This window comes from Hypanus sabinus, chromosome 1 (assembly GCF_030144855.1).
Source record: "Hypanus sabinus isolate sHypSab1 chromosome 1, sHypSab1.hap1, whole genome shotgun sequence".
Taxonomy (NCBI): domain Eukaryota; kingdom Metazoa; phylum Chordata; class Chondrichthyes; order Myliobatiformes; family Dasyatidae; genus Hypanus; species Hypanus sabinus.
Genome location: NC_082706.1, coordinates 144,860,229 through 144,884,554, shown reverse-complemented (window position 1 = coordinate 144,884,554; position 24,326 = coordinate 144,860,229). Strand labels below are relative to the sequence as shown.

The following is a 24,326-nucleotide window of genomic DNA, read 5'->3' as shown; positions in this document are numbered from 1 at the left end:
ACACCGCAGCTGCCTGCTCTCTGTGTGTTAACCCAGTCTTCAAGAAAGTTTTCAAGTTCGGGCCATCTGCTATGATTACCTCTGAAAGCTTTTGTCGTCTTTTTGCATTGACTCAGTTCTTCACGCTGGCGTCTCCACCGTCTCAACATCGATTCATTTATGCCAAGATTATGTGCAGCAGCTTGATTTCCTTCTTCAACCGCCAGATTGATCACCTTTAACTTAAAAGCTGCATCATATGCTTTTCTTCGAGTGTTTTCCATGTTGATGAGGGTGAGTACAAATGACTGATTTACAATAATTTAATTGTGAAAGTGCGCTTGATTTATCATACAATTTCATTGGACCTCTGTGAACTACTCATCAATTTTATTGGTCTACTGTTACGAGGCAAAATGTTTTTGGCGGCATGAAAAAAAAACATGCATTCGCCGCACCGTAGTATAGGCCGCAGTGTTGCCGTAGTGTTCAAAGCGTGGGAAAAAAGTAGCGGCTTATAGTCCGGAATTTACGGTAATATCTACAACTGGTATCATCCCAAAGTCACTACACATTAGAATTAAACAATTACACCTACACAGCAATATTTATGTAAATCTCCAGAAAGCATCACTAGAGTAGATGATGCACCCAGGCTGCCCACCCTAAAGCCATTCTCGATCTCACTAAATCAGTTTGGTACTTGGAGCAATCCAACCTTGTTCCTGGGTTAGGTGGACGAGCATTGAAACTCTTCTGCATTGCCTCCTCTCCAAATTGTTCACTCCAACTCTGACAGTGATACGAACTCCATCTGCAACACCAGCTCGCACAGATTGCACCTCAAAATGCCCCAGCCCGGCTGATTCCCCCAAACCAGTGTCACCTCCACCTGCCTCCTCACTGTCTATGGCAATAGTTCACCATAATTTGCTTCAGAAACGGTATTATAAATGATGTTTTTAGTCAAATCTCTGTCTTATGAATTACCAGTGAGATGTTACACAGCTTTGGTAGCGCCATCTTAAACTTGGAAACCCGGGAGTCACAGGGACTGAATAGACAGCAACAGGAACTGAGTTCCGCTGATTGTTGGCACTAACCGCTACGCTACTGAGCCGCCCCTTGAAATATTAACGCTGTTCTTTTTTCTACAGCTGCTGTCTGACCTTCTGAACATTTCTACTTTATTTCCAATTTCCCAGCAGTAGCAATTTCTTTAATTTGCAGAATCTTAGTTGAATTGCTTTAAATGAGTTTTATGAATATGTGATTTTAATCTTCCTACAGGTTCTCTCTGAGCAGGAGCCAGCAGTTCTGGAGATACCCTCCAAGTGGAAAAAGTTTAGAGACCAGCTTGTTTTTTCAGGTGTTGAACCTGATGCAAAATGGTGTCAGGCTGCAGGCAGGCAGCTACATGCGGGGCTCACTGAGGATTCGGAGTGCCTTCCTGCTGGTGGGCACACCTGGCCTAATAACTCTTGGACTAAGACTGAATGGGACTGTAGCTTACTGTGAAGAAGATAATGGCTGTCATGTTAAAGACCCTGTGCCACCAGGTCCTGAGTTCAACTGGAGAGAATTTTGGAGGTTCCTTCGTCCAGAGCTTTCCTCTCTGATTTGGGCTGTTATTGTAAGTATTCTATCACCTGCTGATTAAGTGTAATCTGAAGATTTTCTGGCCCATATCCCTCTGTGCCCATTTCCTCTTCAGTGATGATCCCTTTCATCAATGCTGCATGACATTTAATACCTGGCTATTGAGGTACTTCATTTATACTCTGGTCCCAGTTGCCCATATTTTGGTTCTAAATTTATTTTGGAATGTCAGCAACACTGGGAAGCCAACATTTACCACTCATTCCCAGTTAGAAGGTAGCCTTCTTCAGCAGTTGCAGCATGTGGTTAAGACCATAAGGCATGGAAGGTGTATACGCCATTCAGCCCAACTATCATGCTCCACCATTCAATGAGCAAACACGAGGAAATCTGCAGATGCTGGAAATTCAAACAACACACACAAAATGCTGGTGGAACACAGCAGGCCAGGCAGCATCTATAAAGAGAAGCATTGTCGACGTTTCGGGCCGAGACCCTTTGTCAGGACTAACTGAAATGAAAGATACAAAGAGAGTTGAAAGTAGTGGGGGAGGGAGAAATGCAAAATGATAGGAGAAGACCGGAGGGGGTGGGATGAAGCTAAGAGCTGGAAAGGTGATTGGCAAAAGTGATACAGAGCTGGAGAAGGGAAAGGATCATGGGACTGGAGGCCTCGGGAGAAAGAAAGGGGGGGAACACCAGAGGGAGATGGAGAACAGGCAGAGTGATGGACAGAGAGAGAGATAAAAAATAAACAACTAAATATGTCAGGGAAGGGGTAAGAAGGGGAGGAGGGGCATTAATGGAAGTTAGAGAAGTCAATGTTCATGCCATCAGGTTGGAAGCTACCCAGCCGATATATCGGGTGTTGTTCCTCCAACCTGAGTGTGGCTTCATCTTGACAGTAGAGGAGGCCATGGATAGACATATCAGCATGGGAATGGGATGTGGAATTAAAATGTGTGGCCACTGGGAGATCCTGCTTTCTCTGGCGGACCGAGCATAGGTGTTCAGTGAAGCGGTCTCCCAGTCTGCGTTGGGTCTCACCAATATATAAAAGACCACACTGGGAGCACCGGACGCAATATACCACACCAGCCGTCTCACAGGTGAAGTGTCGCCTCACCTGGAAGGACTGTCTGGGGTCCTGAATGTTGGTGAGGGAGGAAGTATAAGGGCAGGTGTAGCACTTGTTCCGCTTATAAGGATAAGTGCCAGGAGGGAGATCGGTGGGAAGGGGTGGGGGGGACTCGTGTTCAAGGGAGTCGCGTAGGGAGTGATCCCTGTGGAAAGCAGAAAGGGGGGAAAGATGTGCTTGGTAGTGGGATCCCGTTGGAGGTGGCGGAAGTTACGGAGAATTAACCTTTGGACCCGGAGGCTGGTGGGGTGGTAGGTGAGGACAAGGGGAACCCTATCCCAGGTGGGGTGAGGGCAGATGTTCGGGAAATGGGAGAGATGACTTTGAGAGCAGAGTTGATGGTGGAAGAAAGGAAGCCCCTTTGTTTAAAAAAGGAAGACATCTCCTTTGTCCTGGAATGAAAAGCCTCATCCTGAGAGCAGATGCAGTGGAGACGGAGGAATTGTGAGAAGGGGATAGCATTTTTGCAAGAGACAGGGTGGGAAGAGGAATAGTCCAGGTAGCTGTGAAAGTCTTTAGGCTTATAGTAGATATCAGTAGATAAGCCGTCTCCAGAGATGGAGACAGAAAGATCAAGAAAGGGGAGGGAGGTGTTGAAAATGGACCAGGTAAATTTGAGGGCAGGGTGAAAGTTGGAGGCAAAGTTAACGAAGTCAACGAGCTCAGCATGCGTGCAGGAGGCATCGCCAATGCAGTCGTCAATTGTACTACCTGGACTATTCCTCTTTTTACTCCCGAGGCCACCCCTCCCATGATCCTTTCCCTTCTCCAGCTCTGTATCACTTTCGCCAATCACCTTTCCAGCTCTTAGCTTCATCCCACCCTTCCGGTCTTCTCCTATCATTTGGCATTTCCTCCTCCCCCCACTACTTTCAAATCTCTTAGTATCGTTCCTTTCAGTTAGTCCTGACGAAGGGTCTCGGCCCGAAACGTCGACAGTGCTTCTCCTTATAGATGCTGCCTGGCCTGCTGTGTTCCACCAGCATTTGTGTGTGTGGTTCATTTTTTAAAACACTATTTTCCTGTCATCTCCATGTAATCGTTAATATTCCCAACCAATCAATAACCTATCTATCTCTCCCTTAAATGCACTCAATGAATTAGTCTCCACAGAGCTCTGTGGCAACCAATTCTACAGATTCACCACTCTCTGGCTGAAGGAATTCCTCCTCATGTCAGTGCTAAAGGGACATTCTTTATTCTGAGGCTATGTCCTTAAATTTTAGACACCCCTAATTATGGAAACATCCTCTCCACATTAAGCAACACACAAAATAATCACATAATTCTACAGCTCACATGTATATTGCATTTATCCTAATTGTACTAATTCTGCATACAGACACAGCATCAGCATAAAAGGCCTGCAAGTCACTCAGAATCAGGTTTATTATCACCGGCATGTGATATGAAATTTGTTAACTTAGCAACAGCAGTTCAATGCAATACATAATCCAGCAGAGAGAGAAAAATATTAAAATAATAATAAATAAATCAATTACTGTATATGTCTCTTGAATAGATTAAAAAATGTGCAAAAAACAGAAATACTGTATATTTTACAAAAAAAGTGAGGTAGTGTCCAAGGGTTCAATGTCCATTTTGGAATTGGATGGCAGAGGGGAAGAAGCGGTTCCTGAATCACTGAGTGTGTGCCTTCAGGCTTCTGTGCCTCCTACCTGATGGTAACAGTGAGAAAAGGGCATGCCCTGGCTCCTGGAGGTCCTTAATAATGGACGCTCACCATCCTTAATTGTAATATATTACTTCATCACTGGATCTACACCCTATCCAGAGTTATGGTGGGAGTATGTACACTAGAATGATTCCAAAACAAAGGGCTTGATGTGCAAGAAGTGTTTGTTGTCTTTGGGTCTGTACTTAATGGAGTACAGCCCAAAATATTGACTGCACTCTTTTCCATTGATGCTGCCTGACCTGCTGAGTTCATGAGCTAGAAAATGAAAGGTTACAGGTAACAATCATATCATTCACTGTGACAAAAGAGACTGCAGATGCTGGAATCTGGAACAGCAATCAATCAGCAACTCGAGCAGTACCTGTGGAGAGAAAGTCATTGTGACATTTTGGGTTATTCGTGGTATTAACTGGCAGAGTAGGTTTGAGGGGACAAGTGGCCTACTCCAGCTTCATATTCATTTGTTCAAAATGTTTAAACCCTCCCTTCCCTTGCTCTATTTTCTGAATTCTTGCTCAAAAGGTTGGTAGTTTTGATGTATATTATTGACATGCTTTTCTGCACACAAGATTTCCAGATGGCAGACCTCACATGTAGCAAATAATTGGTTGTGTGATAAATAGATTTCACAAAGACAGAGACAATGTGTTGCAATGAGCAGATGTAGCAGATAAATTTTAATATGGAAATGTGTGAGGAGATGTGAATGAACAGGGATACTATGTTCTATTTCATGTAAGCAGTGTTTTTATTTTCTTTTGTATAGCACTTGACAAACTGATGAAAGGTGGGTAGGGTTGTTGAGAGAGAAACATGGTTGAAATCTCCTGATATTGCAATGAATGCATCTGGGTGTTGAATCTGGAGTCTCGTGGTGGTAGTGTGTATAATGTCACACGCAGCATCGGGATTGCGTTGGGAAGGTGGAATGTAAACAACAAGCAATATGGTGGGGCTGAACTCATGCGGTAGATAATATGGATGTAAACTAACAGCAAGCAATTTGATGTCTGGATTGTAGATATATTCTTACACAGAAATGTGACAGGGATTACACCATCTGTTGTTCACAAGCACTGCAAGCCCACCTCCCTTCCTCTCACCACACTGTAGATCTGTCTGCTCGTAGCGTTGAAAGCCCATTCACAGTGACAAATTTGGGATTTGCTTGTGTAGTCATGTCTTGGTGAAACACAAAATGTTGCATTCCTTGTATTTGTTCTGTGTCCTCGTGTATTGCTAGTTTCTCCATTTTATTTGCCAGCTATCTTACATTCCCCATAATGATAGATGGGAGATATGGTTTTACATCTCTGTTTCATGTTGTGCCGCTTTTTACCTATCTGCAGCCTTGGTATCTTCATCTCTGCTCACACCAGAATATGGAGCTTCTGCTGGGCAAACAAAGGTTACTTCCCGGCTGCTGGTAGCTGCTCCTTCATATATACCCTACTACCTCCGCTGCTGTGGTTACAGCACTTGTTGGAATAAAGTATCCTGAAAATACTTGGTAGAAGGGATTAAAGTATTGACTACAGTATTTTCTAAATGGGGAAAACCATCAAAATTCTGAGGTGCAAAGGGACTTGGGAGCCTTTGAGTAGGATTCCCTTAGAGGTTAACTTGTAGCTTGAGTTTGTGGTGAGGAATGCAAATGCAATGGTAGCATTGATTTCAAGAGAACTAGAATATAAAAGCATGGATGTAATGCTGAGGCTTGATAAAGCACTGGTGAGGCCTCACTTTGAGTTTTGTGAGCAGTTTTGGGCCCCTTTTCTAAGAAATGATGTGATGACATTGAGGAGGGTTCAGAGGAGGTTTCCAAGAATGATTCTGCAAATGAAAGGGTTATCATATGATGGCTCTGAGTCTGTACTCACTGGAATTTAGAAGAAAGAGGTGGGATCTCATTGAAACCTATAAAATGTTGAAAGCCTAGATAGAGTGAATTTGGAGAAGATGCTTCCTTTAGAGTGTGAGTCTAGGACCAGAGTGCACAGCCTCAGAATAGAGGGACATCCATTTAGAAAGGAGGTGGGAAGGAATTTTTTAGCCAGAGGTTGGTGTATCTGTGGAATTCATTGCCGCAGGTGGCAATGGAGGCCAGGTCACTAGGTGTATTTAAGACGAAGGTTGATAGGTTCTTGATTAGTCAGTACATGAAAGGTTATGGGGAGAAGGCAAGAGAATGGGGTTGAGAGGAAAATGGTTCAGCCATGATGAAATGGTGAAGCAGACTGGATGGGCCAACTTGGGCTACTATGTTTTATGGTGTTATGTGGCAAAGCAAGCTGAGAAGTTTGTTGGAAAGCCTTACGGGAACTGTGGTGTTAGAAATAAGGTGTAAAATACTATTTCCATGTATATGTAACAAATAAAACTGAATCTGGAAATTGTGATGGGTTTGGACTAGTTTATTATTGTAGCCTATTAATTTATCGAAGATCTAGAAGTCAAAGCCTGGAGACTTGAGTCTAGAGGCCCAGAGGCCTGTCTAGGAGTTGGTGAACTGTGGGTGTGTGTGGTTGGGAGGGATGATGGGGGCTCGTTTTGCTGCTGTTGTTGTGTTACTTATTGTGTTCTGCGTTCTGCTGAACACTGTGGATATGTTATGTTAGCATCAGAATGTGTAGCGATATTTGCAGGCTTCCCCCAGTAGTCCTTACTGGTCAGTTGTTAATGCAAACAATGTATTTTTCTGTATATTTCCATGTATATGTGATAAATAAAACTGAATCCGGAAATTGTGATGGGTTTGGACTAGTTTATTATTGTAGCCTATGGTGGGATACAGTGAAAAGCTTTTGTTTGCCTGCCATCTGGAAAGATCATCACATACATAATACAATTAAGGTAGTAAAATGAAACAAATGGGGTGCTATTATATAGTGTTACACTTGCAGGTAAAGTGTAGTTTTGTATATTATTTTAAAACTATGTCTGTAGCCTACAGTTGCTGGGAACTGGGAATGCAGATTTAAGAAAATTAACAAAAGACAAATGGGACATGAGGAAACTACCTTTATGCTGGGGGTTGATATGAATGAATATAATAATAATAATAATAATAATAATAAATACTCTATTGATCCTGAATGGAAAATTCCAGCAGCAAAATTTAAAAACAGACTCAGCAGTGTGCAGACTTAACTAATAATAACATACAGAATGATAAATACACAATAATAATGTAGTGATGCTGCTCCCCAAGATAAAGCACCAAAGAAGACCGAAAAAGCTCTCCAACATCCTACTGCACACATCGAAGGATCTCAGCTTCCTCTTGTAAACAGCCTTGGTGTTGGTTTTCCAGTCAAGTCTGTTGTTGAGGTGAACACCTAAGTATTTGTACTCCTCCACCACTGCAATCTCTTCTAGAATGTAGACAGGACTCACCACAGTCCTCCTTCTGCTAAAAACAGCTACCACCTCCCCAGCTTTGGCCACATTCAGGAGCAGCTGATTCCTCCTGCACCAGTCCACAAATGCTTGACACATCAGTGAATCAGTTTCATGACAACATTCTAATAGTAGTTGGATAAATATTTGATGTGAAAGAAGTAGTTCAAGGCTATGGAGAAGTAACATGTGATCAGGGCTAATTGGAGAGTTTTATCATTTCTCCAGGACAGGTACAATGGACCGACCGAATGATCTCCTTTTGTGGTGTATAATTTCTAACCTCTGGTTTCTCTCTAAACATACATATTCTGAATTATTTGCTGATGCATCCATTTCTTCTCCCTTTCCTAGTTTGCCTGTGGTGCGGCATACCTGAATTCTCAGATCCCGCTTTTGTTAGGGGATTTGATGAACGCTATTGTCCAATGCCTGCGGACGAATCCTGCCTGCTACTTCAGGAGCATGAAAGTGCCAAGCACAAAGTTGCTAGGGGTCTACGTTATACAGGTAAGATCTCATGAGATAAGTAGTAGTTTGTGTATTTAGTTGGTGAGAATGTCCCCATGTCAGAACATGACACGATGGACCACTCAGGCAGGTAATCCTGGAGAGTACTGGAGCAGCTCACATAGGAAATAGCTTTGCATGCTGTGCAGAGTTACAGAGGGCATTTCCAAGAGATGGCTCAAGTTATGTGGGTTGGGCTCTTGATGGGAGGTTTGGGGACTCCATCTTTATTTTATTTAGAGATACAGCATAATACAGGCTCTTCCTGCCCAATTACATCAATTAACTTAGAATTCTATACATCTTTGTAATGTGAGAGGAATCTGGAGTAAATCCCCACAGTCTCAGGGAGAGCTTACAAACTCCTTATAAACAGCAGCAGAATTGAACCTTAGTCACTGGCACTGTAATAGTGTTAACTGCTAGGGTACCATGCCAGTCTGGGAAGCAATCTTGGCCAAGTGAAATGTCCTCTTGTCACTCACAATGACGGGCCTGCCAGCTGCTTCATTTGCATGCCTTGGTCTCATGGCTAGCTCCTCCAACATCCAGTCTCTCTATAGCACCCTCATTTCCAGCCAATAGAGCCATTGCCAGATCAACTTCATTCGCCATATACATTTGTATGTATTAGGAATTTGCTTTGTTGTGTTGGTACAACATGCAACAAAAGCAACAACATTCAACAATTATAAGACTAAAGTATTACATAAAAAATAAAATTATATGTTTAACTATGGATAGGAAACAAAATGTGAATAAATACATAAACACCAGCATGTATTCACAATATAAACAGCATTTTAAAAAAGTGTTTTAAAGTTTTCACCATGTTTTACAGTGACTGAAGTAATAGATTTAATTGAATTGACTTTACATCCTTTACATACATGAGGAGTAAAAATCTTTACATTACTTCTCCGTCTAAATGTGCAATGTGCAATTTATTTTTTCTTACAGAAACATTTGCATGATGCTAAACTAGGGCACATCATCAGTGATGCTATCTGGGGTTATCAGGTGTTTCTAGTCTTTCAACATCATACACCCTCGCCCAGGTGACCTGACCAGGATTGATCAGACCCCAGCCTATACCCTAGCAGCAACCCATGGATCTGCCCTCTTTATCCAGAGCCATCTTGGCACATTCTCTGCTGCACCTGTGGTGGTAGAAATGGCTCTCCTCTTCTCTCTCCCATGATTCCAAGTGCAGTGTATACTTTGCAGAGGGTCTGGCCTGCAAAGCCACGACACCCGACCTCCATGAGCCAACACTTTGCTCTCCAGCCCTCTTCTTTGGCAGTTGTTCTTCAGATCTTCATACTTGGTTCTTTTCTGCTCATAGGCCTCCTCCATGCGTTCTTCCCACGGCATGGTAAGCTCAAGCATAAGAATGTGCTTCGATGAGTCGGACCACAACACAATTTCAGGCCGCAATGTCATCTCTGTGATGTGGGGAGGGAACTGCAGCTATTTTCCCAGGTCTGCTTTTAGTTTCCAGTCCTGCATAGTGAAGAGCAACCAGGCTGCTTTCTGGTGTTCTGTTGGTCTTTCCCCCTCTTTGACAAAGCAGATGGTAGACTTGTTTTCCAGCATGTGTTAAGGGTGCTGCAGATTGTCTTAGCAATTGTCCGGAGGACCTGATCATGCCACCATCGATAACGGCTATCGGCAAGAGCTCTGGGGCAGCAGCTCAGAATATGCTCTAGCGTACCGGTCTTCTCACAGATGGGGCAAATGGGTCGTTCTGCAAGGCCCCAGCAGTGCAGGTTGGATGGACTAGGAAGGATGTCATAAACAGCCTGGATAAGGAACTTGATGAGGTGTGGATCCACCTTCCAGAGATCGTTCCACAACATCTTTCGCTCGATAACCTGCTCCCATTTGGTCCCGGCTCCTTGCTGTTTCATTGCCACAGCTCTGCTGGTCCTCTCCTCCTCTACAGCTGCCCTTACTTCATTCTGGACCAGTTCTCATCGCTCTTTCCCTTGTGCTTTGTCAAAATGGGGAACTTCAAGGCTTCCAAGTCCAACTCTTCCTTTGGCGACTGCCCGCATCAGCACTTTGTGGAGCAGTCGCGCCTTAGCTTCTGCTCTCCACTTTCTTCCAGTTCTCACTGCCACTCTTGTTCTGGCAACCTTTGGATCTGAAGATTCCCGGAACTGCAGCATCTCTCTTGCTCGCAAAACCTTGAACTCCTCCTCAATGGATTTCAGGGGGAGCCTCAGTTTGCAGTTTTCCCATACAGAGCGATGCTGCTAATGTTCCTTGGTAAACCCAGCCATTTTCACAGGAACCGGCTGACTACCCTCTCTAATTCAGCAACAATGGAAATTGGAAACTCATAGAGAAGCAGTGGCCAGAAGATTCTTGGTAATATACCGTGCTGGTAAATCCATGCCTTAAACCGCCCTGGAAGGCCAGACTTGTCAACCTCTTGCAACCATCGTTCAAACTCCCCACAGGTGCTCCTTATTGCCGCCTTATCTCTGAGTGTTGCATCAAGCATCTTCCCAAGACTTTTTACGGGGTTCTCTGTGATGGTAGGAATTGGAATGTCCTCAATAGAGAAACTCCTGTACTCTCCCCTTCTTCAGCACTACAGATCTTGATTTTGCAGGCTTAAATGACATCCTTGCCCACCTCATCAACCTTTCCAGCCCCTTAAGAATCCACCTAGTGCCAGGCTCTGACTCCATAGTGATAGTCAGATCATCCATGAAGGCTCGTATTGGTGTTTGGCGGATCCCAGATCTTGATTTCGGGCCTCGACACTCTGGCTCTGCAGATTTTACCAGCATGTTCATTGCCAGGGCGAAAAGGATGACTGAGATGGTGCAGCCTGTGATGATACCAATCTCCAGCCTGAACCAGCCTGATGTTATTGGCCCTGTTGAGACTCTCAGGTAGAACTCATTGTAGTAGTCCATAAGGAGGCCTCTGATTCCTTCAGGAACATGGTGCCTCTTCAGAGCGTCTTCAACAACCTTGTGGGTGATTGATCCATAGGCATTGGCCAAATTCAACCACTAAACCAATAAGTCACCCTTATTCTCTCTGGCCTCTCTCAGGAGCTGTGTGATGACTCCAGTGTGCTCCAAGCAGCCTGGTACCCTTGGAACGCCATCCTTCTGTTTGGAGGTGTCGATGTAATTGTTCCTCAGGAGGTATTCTGTTAGGTGCTTTGCCACCACGCTGAAGAAGAGCTTCCCTTCAACACTCAACAAGGATATTATCCTAAACTGGCTGATGTTCCTGGAGTTCTCTTCTTTTAGAATCCACACTCCGTTTGCATACTTCCATTGTTTGGGCACTTTGCCTCTCTTCCAGACTGCCTTGAGGATTCTCCACAGCCACCAGAGAGGCCGGGGGCAGCGTTTGTAGGTGTTGTAGGTGGTGCCACTCAGACCAGGCGCTGAGCCAGCTCTGGCTTTCCTGACTACTTGCTGAACCTCCTTGAAGAGAGGCTCTCGAAGGTGGAAAGCCTCTGCTGGTTCTGCGGGGGCAATGAGGGCCTCACAGTCTCCCAGTTCAGCTTCTCTGTCTGGGCTACTGAAGGTGCTTCGAAGATGGTGGTCCATCTGTTCCTTTGTGCAGGACAGCTTTCCACTTCTGACTCAGCAACTGTTTAGTGAACTGAATTTGGTTACTGATAAATGCAGATCTTTTCTGTGCTCTTTCTCTCCTGCACCTCCGATGTTGCTCTGCTCTTCTCAGAGTTATGAGCCTTTTCTTTAGCATCAAACGCAGTTCTTCTAGTGGTGCCCTTGCCTCATGGTTGGCCAACTTATGTTGTTGCTTGAGCATCTTCAGCTCTTTCCGGATGTTGTGGATTTTGGTGGCTCTGTTGTTTTTAATATGGCTGTTTGGCCCGCTTCTCTTCCTCGGTACCAAATCTTTCTGCTGCCACAGTTATGATCACTGTTGTCATTATCTGCAGTCTCCTCTCCACATCACCTTTGGCCTCTGTTTCCAACACTAGATCTATGTCCTCATCAAATCTTTGCCACTCTGCTGTCTGGCAGGCTTTGGGCCTGCTGGCACAGTCTGAGATATGATGTTGGGATGCACAGCTTGCACCACAGCTTGCTCTGGGTACTGTGGGGTGCTTCCTGACTCTGCTCCTCCTCTGTCTCACCAGATTGGGAATCTACACTTTGGGGTACTCTCTGTTGCTCTTTACACTTCATCCTTGACCGGTGGATTTTCAAGCCTCTCTGGTTCTTACAAATTTAGCCACAGATGCACTGTATACTCGTCGTTTGTCCGTTGCACTGGGTCGGTAGCGTTGTATCCTGCATGTACAACAGGGCAGTCAGTATAACAATTGTATCAGCGTGAATTAATCAGTCTCATGGCCTGGTGGAAGAAGCTGGCCTGGAGCCTGTTGGTCCTGGCTTTTATGCTGTGGTACTGTTTCCTGGATGATAGCAGCTGGAACAGTTTGTGGTTGGGGTGTCTCAGGTCCCCAATGATCCATCGGGCCCTTTTTACACACTTCTCTTTGTAAATGTCGTGAATTGTAGGAAGTTCATATTTGCTATCTGCACCACCCTCTGCATAGTCCAGTAATTGTCCAAAGTACAGTTCCCATGCTAGACAGCGATGCAACCAGTCAGGATGCCCTCAATTGTGTCCCTGTAGAAAGTTCTTAAGACTTGGGGGCCCATACCAAACTTCTTCAACTGTTTGAGGTGAAAGAGGCACTGTTGTGCTTTTTTCACTACACAGCCAGAATGTATAGACCATTTGAGATCCTTGGTGATGTGTAAGCCTAGAAACTTAAAGCTGTTCACCCTCTCAACCCCAGATCCATTGATGTCAAGAGGGGTTAGCCTGTCTCCATTCCTCCTGTAGCCCACAACCAGCATCTCCATTCTTGCAACATTGAGGGGGAGGTTGTTTTCTTGACACCACTGCCTTGTTATTATTTGAGATTAGGCCAATCAATGTAGTGTTGCAGCAAACTTCATTAGCAGATTGGGGCTGTGGGTGGTGACACAGTCATAGGTATACAGAGAGTACAGGAGGGGGCTTAGGACCACAGCTGTGAGGGGCACCTGTGTTGAGAGTCAGAGGGGCAGAAGTGAGGGTGCGCACCTGCTGACAATCTGATAGGAAGCCCAGGATCCAGCTGCTCAAACCAGGGTGAAGGCCAAGGTCTCTGAGCTTCTTGTCAAGCTTGTGGGGAATTATGGTGTTGAATATTGAACTGTAGTCCAAGAACAGCATTCTCACATAAGCAGAAGATAGAGGTTGAGTGACTAACTAGAATGGTTGATCAGATTAACTGCCAGGGGAAAGAAACTTTTCAGATGTCTTGAATTACTTGTTTTTATACCCTTATAGTACTCGCCAGAAGGGAACTTTTGGAAAAGGCAGTTGGGTGGCCGGGTAGTGTCTGCAATGATCTATCATGACCATTTATTTGTCTTTGTCAAGTCCTATAGTGATGGTAGACTATAACCGGTGGCATTTTCAGCTGACCTGATAGTTTTTGTATATTGTGGGAGGATGCTGCTCCAAATCAGACCCCAATGGCTTATGTGAGGATACTGTCTGAGATGGCAGTGTAGAATTGCTCCAATATGTTCTGGGTAAGATGGGATTTTACCAGCTGTCATGAGAAGTACATCCTCTGCTAAGCCTTTTTATTATTGAAAGAGATATTGTTCTCTCAAATGAGGTCCTGTGATATAAAAATGCCCAGGAACCTAAAATTTGAAATGGTGCTAGCTGCAGTGTTGTTAATAATGAGTGGGTGGAGAGGAGACAGGTTTCTTCTGAAGTTGATGTGTACCTTCATGGTTTTGAGGATATTTAGCTCTAAATTGTTGTGATTGCACCAGGGCACTAACTTGTTTACTTGGATTTGTCGCCTCCAATGACAGTGGTGCGTTCGGCAAACTTTGTCAGTTTAGCAGATGGATCACTGGAGACACAGTCATTGGTGTATAGAGAAAATTGGTGAGGGGAGAAATTGGAGAGAACATATTCCTGTGGTGCACCAGTGTTGAGTGAGCGGGATGTGGAGATGTGCTTGCCTGGTCTCACAAACTGCCTCCTATCAGAGAGAAAATTTGTGATCCACCTGCAGATGGGACCTGGTATGTTAAATGTAGTGAGTTTTCTTGCAGAAGCTTAGGGATGATGGTATTGAAGTTTGAATTGAAATCATCAAAGAGAATTTGGAAATACTGTTTATATCAGGGAAGTTGAGATACTGTAGTATGAATATGTTCCATATTCTTAAAATGACCCGGAAATGACAGGCAACTTATTTAGAGGACTGCAATAAACACTTGCTGATGGGACCTATATATCATTCTGAAGTCAGCGACCTCGGTGAAAATAATGTCACCATTGCACACCAATGGGGAGGTATCTCTGAAGGGTTCTCAGGCAGAGAGTTACCAGTCTGGGTTACAAATGCACATTATCCTCAATTGGGAGACTGAGAACTGTGGCCGAGACCTACTGTTTCTTCTTTTCCAGAAGAAATTGAGAAGCTTCTGAACTTTGACGCAAAAGCAGGGTGTGGGATAAAGTGACCGAGGATAATGCTTACAATTGGTGTAAGACCAATATTCAGGCCCTGTAGGGAAGCACTGGAGTAGTTCCTCTAGCATTTTGTGTGTGTTGCTTGGATTTTCAGCATTTGCAGATTTTCTCTTGTTTCTAAATCTCCATGTTGAATATTTAAGAGCTAAATCGTTCTTCCTGTATTGTTCACTGAGAGTGACCAAGCTGGTGGGATGGGACCAGGAGAGCTTAAGGGAGCCATTAGATTTTTCTGAGCTTCTCGTTTCCCCTGTTCTGCAGAAGAGACGTCCTTCTCCCGGACCTATGGCCATGGTGGTGATGATGACAGAATTAAGGAACAGTGCTAAAAAGTCTAGCCAGTTCTCAATGTCTGGGGCATACATCTTTTGATGCTGCTTTCCTTCACACTCTCATTCTATTTAGATTGTCTATGCCAGCCTATCACAACCTTTTTGCCCTGGAGGAAACTTTGAAATACTTTTTCGTTCTCAGGGAACCCCTGCGTACGTTACTGTGATCAGTACGTTGTAGATATAATGATTCAAAAGTAGTTGTCAATGCTGTCTTGAGTAGGGAATGAATTTTTAGCAAACCTTTCTTGGAAAAAAAACAGGTAGTTAAGCTGAGATGACTGTTCTTGAAATTAATCTCTTTTTTTTCCCTTTCATAAATTTTTAAAACTCATAAGGCAACCATAATAAGTTTCTGTTAAATAACTGACTTAAGCCAAAATGGGATTTAAGTTTTCTAAAGATAAGCTCGGTTGTAAATTGATTTCTGGGTAATAAGTTCTGCTACTAAATAACTTGCTTCCTGATTCTTTTACTGAATGTAACCTTTACTGTGTTTGTTTTGAGATTCCAATAGTTGTTTAAAATAATCAGCACTTTTACATGCCCGTATAGTTGTGATTTGTACTTAAGTGCCTTTTCAATTTTGCTGGAGCCATTGCTGTATTTGTAAGTTGTTTGCCACAGACTAGGCACAATGGAACAGGACAACTTGGATCACCAGTCCATGTGAAACCCATTGATAGTAGCTTTCGTTGTAAAGACAGTTTTTTTGTGTCTGTTGTTGCACTAATACAGTGAAATGACTTAGAAGGTTGTATTGTCAGACATTGGACCAAATAAAAAAGTACAGTATAATTGGTAAATAAATGAGAAAACTGCAAAAAATATATAAAAGCTTCATAATACAGTTCACTTTTAACCTACACAATCCACCTTTTGCAGCATTTACAGCAAAACCAAAGTGGCAGGCCATCAGCTAAGTCAAAATTCCTTCCTTAGAAAGAAAATTTCCCTCCAATTTTTTACTACACCAGTAGAGTTTGTTTGCTCCCATAAGTCAAGTCAGTGATGTATAAGAGGAAGTTGGGGAAGTGTAGTTCAGGAGGGAAAGGCTGATAACATAGCTCAAGTTGCTTAAGTCCATTCAATGCTCAGAAAACGGACTTCACGCTCCTCATCAGCCTACCGTTTTCCCCTCCATGCAATAAAATGCTTGCCAATTATCAATGCCCTCCCCTATCTCACATCAAAATCTGAGAATGGACTCAACCAAATAAACACGGTCCTACTGTACACTGCCATACTGGGCTGAGAGATCTCTAGCAAGATTGCCAACGGGGCTGCTCGGTCACTACCCAGCATTGCGAGCAGTAGCATCACACATTGCCCAAAGTTCAAAAAATGATGTATATTTTTTAGATCACAATCTCTCACAGAACCCCTAGCAACTCCAGTTGAGAAACCCAGATCTATGCCCTCTTTACCATTGTCTCCCTGTGTGCGGTTCAGAGTTAGGGGGCAGGGAGGCAAGTCCACCCTGGGCCAGTAATTTTCAGCAGAGGTTGGGAGAGATCTTTTGAAAGTTCTTCAGCATGCTTAACTTCATTTGTTAGAGTGTTGATTATAAAAAGTCACGGTGCAGCTATAGAAAACTGGTTAGGTACATTTGGAGTATGGTGTACAGTCTGGTCACTGCATTGCAGGAAGGACGTGGAGGCTTTGGAGAGAGGGCAGGAGAGGTTCATTGGGATGTTGATTGGATTAGAGGATATTAACTGTAAGAGATTGGAGAAACTTGGATTGTTTTCTCCGGAGTGGATAAAACTGAGGGGAGAATTGATAGTATATAAACTTATGAGAGGCATAGATAAGTGATAAAGAGGGTGGAAATGTCAGATACCAAAGGGCATAGATTAGGGACAAGATGGAAAGTTTAAACGAGATTTACACAACAAGTTTACACAGTGGTAGGTGCCTGGAATGGGCTGCCAGAGGAGGAGGTGAATCAGAATTTTGTTTTTTATTGCTGACATATGTCATGAAATTTGTTGTTTTGTGGCAACAGTAGAATGTGAGACATGTATTGCTGTTGTCTAGGTGCAGCTGTCTAAAGCATTTAGACAGACACATGAACAGATAGGAAATGGAGGGAAATAGACCACACACAGCCAGATGGAATTAGAATAAATAGGTGTCATGGTTGGCTTGAAAATGGAGGGCTTAGGCTGTTCTGTTCTACATCATTTCTTTAGTCTTTACTCTGACCACTGGGAGCTCTCTGGCTATGTGTAACCTGGGAGCAGAAAATTTAGTTGAACATCAGATCTCTGGCCTTGGTATGCAGTTGAAACCTAAGAGAGAAGGCCTCAATGCTGGGGACTTTCATACAGCACTGAAATAGCTTTTTGGCTTACTATGGTGGCGTGGTAGCATAGAACTTAGCATAATGCTTTATAGCGCCAGCAGTGAAGGTTCAATTGCTGCTGCTGTCTGCGAGGTGTTTGTATGTTCTCCCCACAACCTTATGGGTATCCTTCGGGTGATCCAGTTTTTCCCACATTCCAAAGACGTACAGATTAGTTCGGTTAGTAAGTTGCGGGCATGCCCTGTTGGTGCGAGATTCATGGTGATGCTTAGGGGTTGCTCTCAACACATCCTCAGTCTGTGTGGTTGTTGAGGCAAATGTAACACCCTGTAAGGTTTCACTGCTAATGTTATGGCTTCTCTGTAATGTTCCACTGCTAAGGTAGTGGTTTCTCTGTAGCAGCAACGTTTGGGTTATGACTAGAGATAATGGGGCATGTTAGCCAATGAGCGGGATGTTGTTCTTTCTTGTGTGTCTGGGAGCCAGGAATTTGCAGTCTTTTGCTGGGGAGAAATGAGGAGAGAAGTCACGAATGGAGGGTCTTGGTAGAACTCGAATGGAGTGGACTTGGAGCGAGTGTTCAAAGGTCAGCGATGATCTGAGGGGGTCGATGGTAGACGAACGGTCTATCAGTGAGCTCCAACGTTTGCGCATTAGACTGTTTCATGAGAATGAGCACTTTTTTTCTTTTTTTGTTTTCTTTACTAACCATATAGTCAAGTTAAGAATTATAAAGCTCAATTGTTTAATTGCATTTGTGTACTGTTTGTTATTTCATGGTACTGATTTGTAACGGGGACACATCACGCAGCATCCACCCAAATGAGATTTCTTAAGTTTGGCCATTTCGGGTGGGGGCTATCATCCCCTATATTAAGCTGACAGCTGAAGCAGGAGTTACACAAATAATACATTTCACTGTATGTTTTGATGTTTCGATGTACATATGACAGATAAAGCCAATCTTCTTCATATGCATGCTGACCAGCAAGCACCCATCTATACAAATACCATTTACCAGCACCTATTGCACACAACCTTCTGACCTTTGGCAGTTCAGGTGCTCAGATGCGTGAATAATTTTTGTCCTTATGGAAGGTAAAAATCATTAACAGAAAAGCAATTTCCTACACTTGCTCTAGATCAGTTTTTCTCCTTCTGATTACCAGGGAATCCTGAGCTGCTTTTATATCACTCTCTTGTCCAGAGTTGGCGAACGAGTTGCTGCTGCGATGAGGAAGGAGTTATTTGCAACACTGATCAGGTGTGAAATTTTTATTATGTTGGAACATTTCTTGTTGTATGATTTTGTCTCACAAATTGTAATGTGAAAATTGACAAGTTTGCTTACGCTTTCAGTAATGATGAAGGAACTTTGCCTGCTCATTTTTGCCAAAATATAAGAGGTGTTATTAATGATTCCTTGTTTCTCCACAGCATGTCTTCTCCAAGTAATCTGTAGCTATAAATAAACTGGCAAAAAGTTCAATTGTTAATGAAGAATTCAGTGTAAAATCACTTGAAAAACACCATAGTTTGTGAAGCGTTCAGTGAGGAGCAGGTAGATATTCTGGCCTCAGAATTTCTTTATTTTGCAATCTAAGATTAAAACAGTGCTGTGGATCACCCTAACAATATTGTCAATGTGTTGTAAAAAGCAAGAGCATCAGTTCACAGAGCAGCATTGTCAGGTTTCCTTGTGTAATATCACCAGAAGATGTAGGAGCAGGATTCAGTCATTTGGTCCATTGAGTCTGCTCTGCCATCTAATCATGGCTGATCCATTTTTCCTCTCAGCCCCAAATTCTTTCCTTCCCTTGGTATCCCTTCATGCCTTGACTGATCAAGAATTTATTAATCTCTGCCTTAAATATACATAAAAACTGGGCCTCTACAGCTGCCTGTGGCAATGAATTCCACGGATTCACTACTTTTTAGCTAAAGAAATTTCTCCTTATCTCCATTCTAAAAGGATGCCCCTCTATTCTGAGGCCATGTCCTCTAGTCCTAGGCACTCATATGACAAGCTGTTTAATTCTGGAATCATTTCCGTGAACCTCTTTTGAAACCTCTCCAGTTTCAGCATATCCTTTCTAAGATAAAGGCCCAAAACTGCTCACAATACTCTTAAGTGAGGCCTCACCAGTGCTTTATGAAGTCTCAACAATACATCCTTGCTTTTATATTTTCGTCTTCTTGAAGTGAATGCTAACATTGCATTTGCCTTCCTCACCACAGGCTCAACCCACAGATTAACCTTTGGGAAATCCTGTGCAAGGACTCCCAAATCCCTTTGTACCTTGGATTTTTATATTTTCTCTCCATTTAGAAAATAGTCACCTCTTTTGTTTCTTCTACCAAAGTGCATGACCATACACTTCCCAACACTGTATCCCATCTTACACTTTTTTGCCCACTCTCCTAATCTGTCTGTCCTTCTGTAGCCTCCCTATTTCTTCAAAACTAGTCACCAGCAGCCAACCAGAAAAGGCTCCCTTTATTCCCATTCTTTGCCTTCTGCTAATCAGCCACTGCTTTATACATACTAGAATCTTTCCTGCAATACCGTGGGTTTATAGCTTGTCAAACAGCCTCATGTGTGGCACATTATCAAAGGCCTTCTGAAAATCCAAATACACATCAACTGAATCTCCTTTGTCTAACATGCTTGTTCCATCTTCAAAGAATGCCAACAGATTTGTCAGGCAAGATTTTCCCTTGAGGAAACCATGCTGACTACAACCTATTTTGTCATATGGCTTCAAGTACTCCAAAACCACATCTTTAACAATTGACTTCAACATCTTGCCAGCCTCTGAGAACAGACTAACTGGCCTATTCACACAAAATGCTGGTGGAACGTAACTGGCCTATTACTTCCTTTCTTCTGCCTCTCTCCCTTCTCAAAGAGTTGAGTGACATTTGCAATTTTGCAGTCTTCCAGCACCATTCCAGAATCTAACGATTCTTGAAAGATCATTACTGATGCCAACACAATCTCTTCAGCCACCTCTTTCAGAACCCTGGGGTGTACACAATCTGGTCCAGGTGTCTTATCTACCTTCAGACTTTACAGTTTCCCAAGAACCTTCTCCCTAGTAATGGTAACTTCACACACTTCATGACCACTGACACCCAGAACTTCTACCATATTGTTAGTATCTTCCACAGTAAAGATTGATGCAAAATATTTATTAAGTTCATCTACCATTTCCTAGTTCCCCATTACTTACTCTCCAGCATTGTTTTCCAGCAGTCCGATATATGCACTTTTGCCTCTCTTTTACACTTTATGTATCTGAAGAAACATTTGGAATCCTTTTTAATATTATTGGCTAGCTTAGTTTCATATTCCATCTTTATCTTAATGACATTTTTGGTTGCCTTCTGTTGGTATTTGAAAGCTTCTCAATCCTCAAGCTTCCCACTGTTTTTAGCTCTATTATATTTCCGCTGTTCAGCTTTTATGTTGGCTTTGACTTCCCTTGTTCACCATGGTTGTGTCATCTTGCCATTAAAATACCTTTTCCACTATGGGATGTATATATCCTGGGGCTTCCGAATTGCTTATAGAAATTCCAGTCATTGTTGCTTTGCTGTTGTCCCTGCCAGTGTTCTTTTCCAATTAATTCTGGCCAATTCCTCTTTCTTGCCTCTGTGATAGCCTTGACTCCACTGTAATACTGATACATCTGACCTGAGCTTCTCTTTCTCAAATTTCAGAATGAATTTGATCATATTATGATCATTTGCCCCTAAGGTTCTTTTACCTTAAGGTCTCTAATTAACTCTGGTTCATTGCACAGCACCCAATCCAGAACAGCTGATCCTCTTGAGGGTTCAACCACGAGCTGCTCTAAAAAGCCATCTCATAGGCATTCTAGAAATTCCCCCTCTTAGAATCACGTACCAACCTGATTTACCAGTTTACCTGCATATTGAAATCCCCCATGACTATTGTAACATTGTCCTTTTGACATGCATTTTCTATTTCCCATGTAACTTGTAGACCACATCCTTATTACTATTTGGAGGTCTGTATATAACTCCCATCCAGGTCTTTTTACCCTTGCAGTTCCTTAGCTCTATCCACAATAATTCAACACCTTCTGATCCAATGTCACCTCTTTCTGATGATTTAAATTCATTTTTACCAACAGAGTCACTCCACCCTTTCTGCCTTCCTACTTATTCTTTCAATACGATGTGCATCTTAAACATTAAGCTTCTAGCTATAATCTTTCAACCATGATTCAGTGATGCCTCATTGAAGACGATGTTGTCTGTTTCACTGTGGCATTTCTTCAAGATGTGTTGAAAGTTCTTTCAGTTGTTATAAGGCAACAAATGAGGTGCAAAGTTTGTGTAAGATTACATATGATATTTGGCAGATGTATTCTATGTAATTCTGACTGTGCAGGTGTTTACTTCAGCCTTCTCATGTCTTTCTTTGGTTAGATCTACAGCAGAGCCCTCAATTCCCTTCTTCTTCATTAGCTTGTCCAGCCACCTGTTGAATGTAACTCATCAGCTACTCCCTGGTAGCAAGTTACACATTCTTGCTACTCTGGTGTGATTCCAAAGAAGAAATCCAGAGATACTTCTTCTTTGTTGAATTTTTTTTTTGATAAACAGCTTACTTTGTTGACCTTTGATTCTCTGTGCATCAACTCTATCAAAACCTTGCAGAATTTTAAAGAGTGCTGTTAAATCTTCTGTCAGACCATAAGGGGGATTGACCATCTCCTTTGCTCATACCACATACACAATAACCCCTGTGTGAAAAAGTTACCTCACAGGTCCCTATTAAATCTTTTCCCATTCACATTAAGTGCATATCTTGCAGTTTTACACTGTTCTGCCCTGTGAAAAAGACATTGACTATCTGTCTATGCTTCTCATAATTTTATATCCCTCTCCAAGGTCACCACTCAGACCCCTGTATTCCAGTGAAAAATATCCCATTCTCTTCTTGAAACTAAAGTTCTCCATTCCAGGTAATATCCTGTTGAAACATTTCTGAACCATTTTCAGTGCTACTACATCTTTTCTGCAGTGACCAGAACTGTACACAATATCCCAAGTGTGACCTTCCCACATTTTGTACAGCAGCAACACGATGTTCCAAATAAAACACTCAAAATGTTTGCCTATAAAGGCAACAAGTTAAGCATCTTCTTTCCTACCCGATCCACTTATTTAACCATTTTCAGGGAGCAATGAACTTGCACCCAAGATACCTCTGTACATCACTGCTTCTGATGTCCTTCTGTTTACAGTAAATCTCTATAACCTGAAGTGTATTACCTCATACTTGTTTGGAATAGCTTCCTTATGTCACCATTCTGCCCACCTCTCCAGCTGATCTGTGTCCTGCTTTATTCTTGCACAACCACCCTCACTATCCATAATTCCACCAATATTTGTGTCATCAGCAATCTTATTTATCAGATCATAGAACATTTGCATCCAAGTTATTTATGTCTATGACAAACAACAATGATCCCAGCACGATGTTCCCTTAACAAAAGTTGTGAAGAGCAATTATCTCAAAAATATAATTGGAAAATACTAGAAATACTTTCTCCACAGATGTTGCTTGAACTCCTGAGCATTTTGACATTTTCTGTTTGTATTTCAGATTTCCAGAGCAGTGATCCCAGCACTGATTATTGTGGAACACACTACCCACAACCTTCTTTTGTGCTATCCTTTACTCCCATGCTCTGCAATCTCTCCAGAAGTCAGACAAGAGGTGCTTCTATGCCCTTGAGTGAATTATCTAACCTTATTTGTTACCCTTGTGTTTGCTCCCATCAAGAAGTGGCTGCTGTCCTTCTACTGTAAGCCAAAATTCTCCCACAAGTGCCAGGGAGAGAGTGGGTCACTTGGCTCTGATTGCCCAGAAAGTAACTTTGCTTGGAGACTTGGCCCAGTGAAGCCTCATGAACAGGTCCAACAAACCTCTCACCAACAGGACCACAAAGTCGCACTGGCAACACCATCCTCTAGCTCCTGGTAGCTTTTGACTTTGGGCTTTGTGCTACATATGGATTCTATTTCGGTTTCCTTTGTAGGTTTCTTTCTACCACTATATTTTTGTCCCCTGCGAGTATTACTAATCCACCTGACTTTAATCCTTTCAGCCTGCTCTGTACCTAGTTCCTTCCATGCAAGATTGGCTCCAACTCTTCTGGCCTGTTACATACCCTGTGTGCATAACTTTATAAACATCTTAACTTATTTTAATAGGATTTCAAGTTCAGTTTATTGTCATTCAACCATGCACATGTATACCGCCAAATGAGACAATGTTCCTCCAGACCAAGGTGTACATCTCAGTACAGTGGATCCAGTTAATTGGGCCATTGGTGTTAATTGGTCAGCCACTTATTTGTAACTACTCTTAAAGACCAAAAACTAAACAAGAACATTGGCAGGATTCCCTTTGTGTATTTGGGACACCGTGCTGCTTAATTGGAGCAGATAGGTTATTGCTGAACAGGTTCTAACTTGAGTCAGTCATGTGGACTTGTGTAACTGTCAGATACTACACGGTGCTTAGAATGAACAGTTTTTAAATAGCATCAGTTGCATGTGCTTGTGTTCAAAAACCAGTGATTTTGGTTACTGACAGTTAGCAAGAAAAAAACAGTAAGACAATTCTGAACTGTTTTGCTCATGCAGTTTCAAACATTCAGGCTTGGAGATGCCAAAAACAGCTGGAGTGAAAAATTAAACTCTTTCACTACCTCAACACGTTTGAATTGACCTTATTTCTTACATCCTTCACATACATGC

General features: G+C 42.7%; 1 protein-coding gene across 1 annotated transcript in view; it reads left to right on the top strand.

Annotated features, from left to right (window-relative positions):
- LOC132398702 (mitochondrial potassium channel ATP-binding subunit-like) overlaps positions 1 to 24,326 on the top strand; it is a 91,960-nt gene that overhangs the window by 7,009 nt on the left and 60,625 nt on the right. Inside the window, 3 exon segments of the mRNA XM_059978498.1 lie at positions 1,270 to 1,612; positions 8,169 to 8,324; positions 18,695 to 18,789. Of these exon segments, the coding sequence (XP_059834481.1) occupies positions 1,270 to 1,612; positions 8,169 to 8,324; positions 18,695 to 18,789 (594 nt within the window).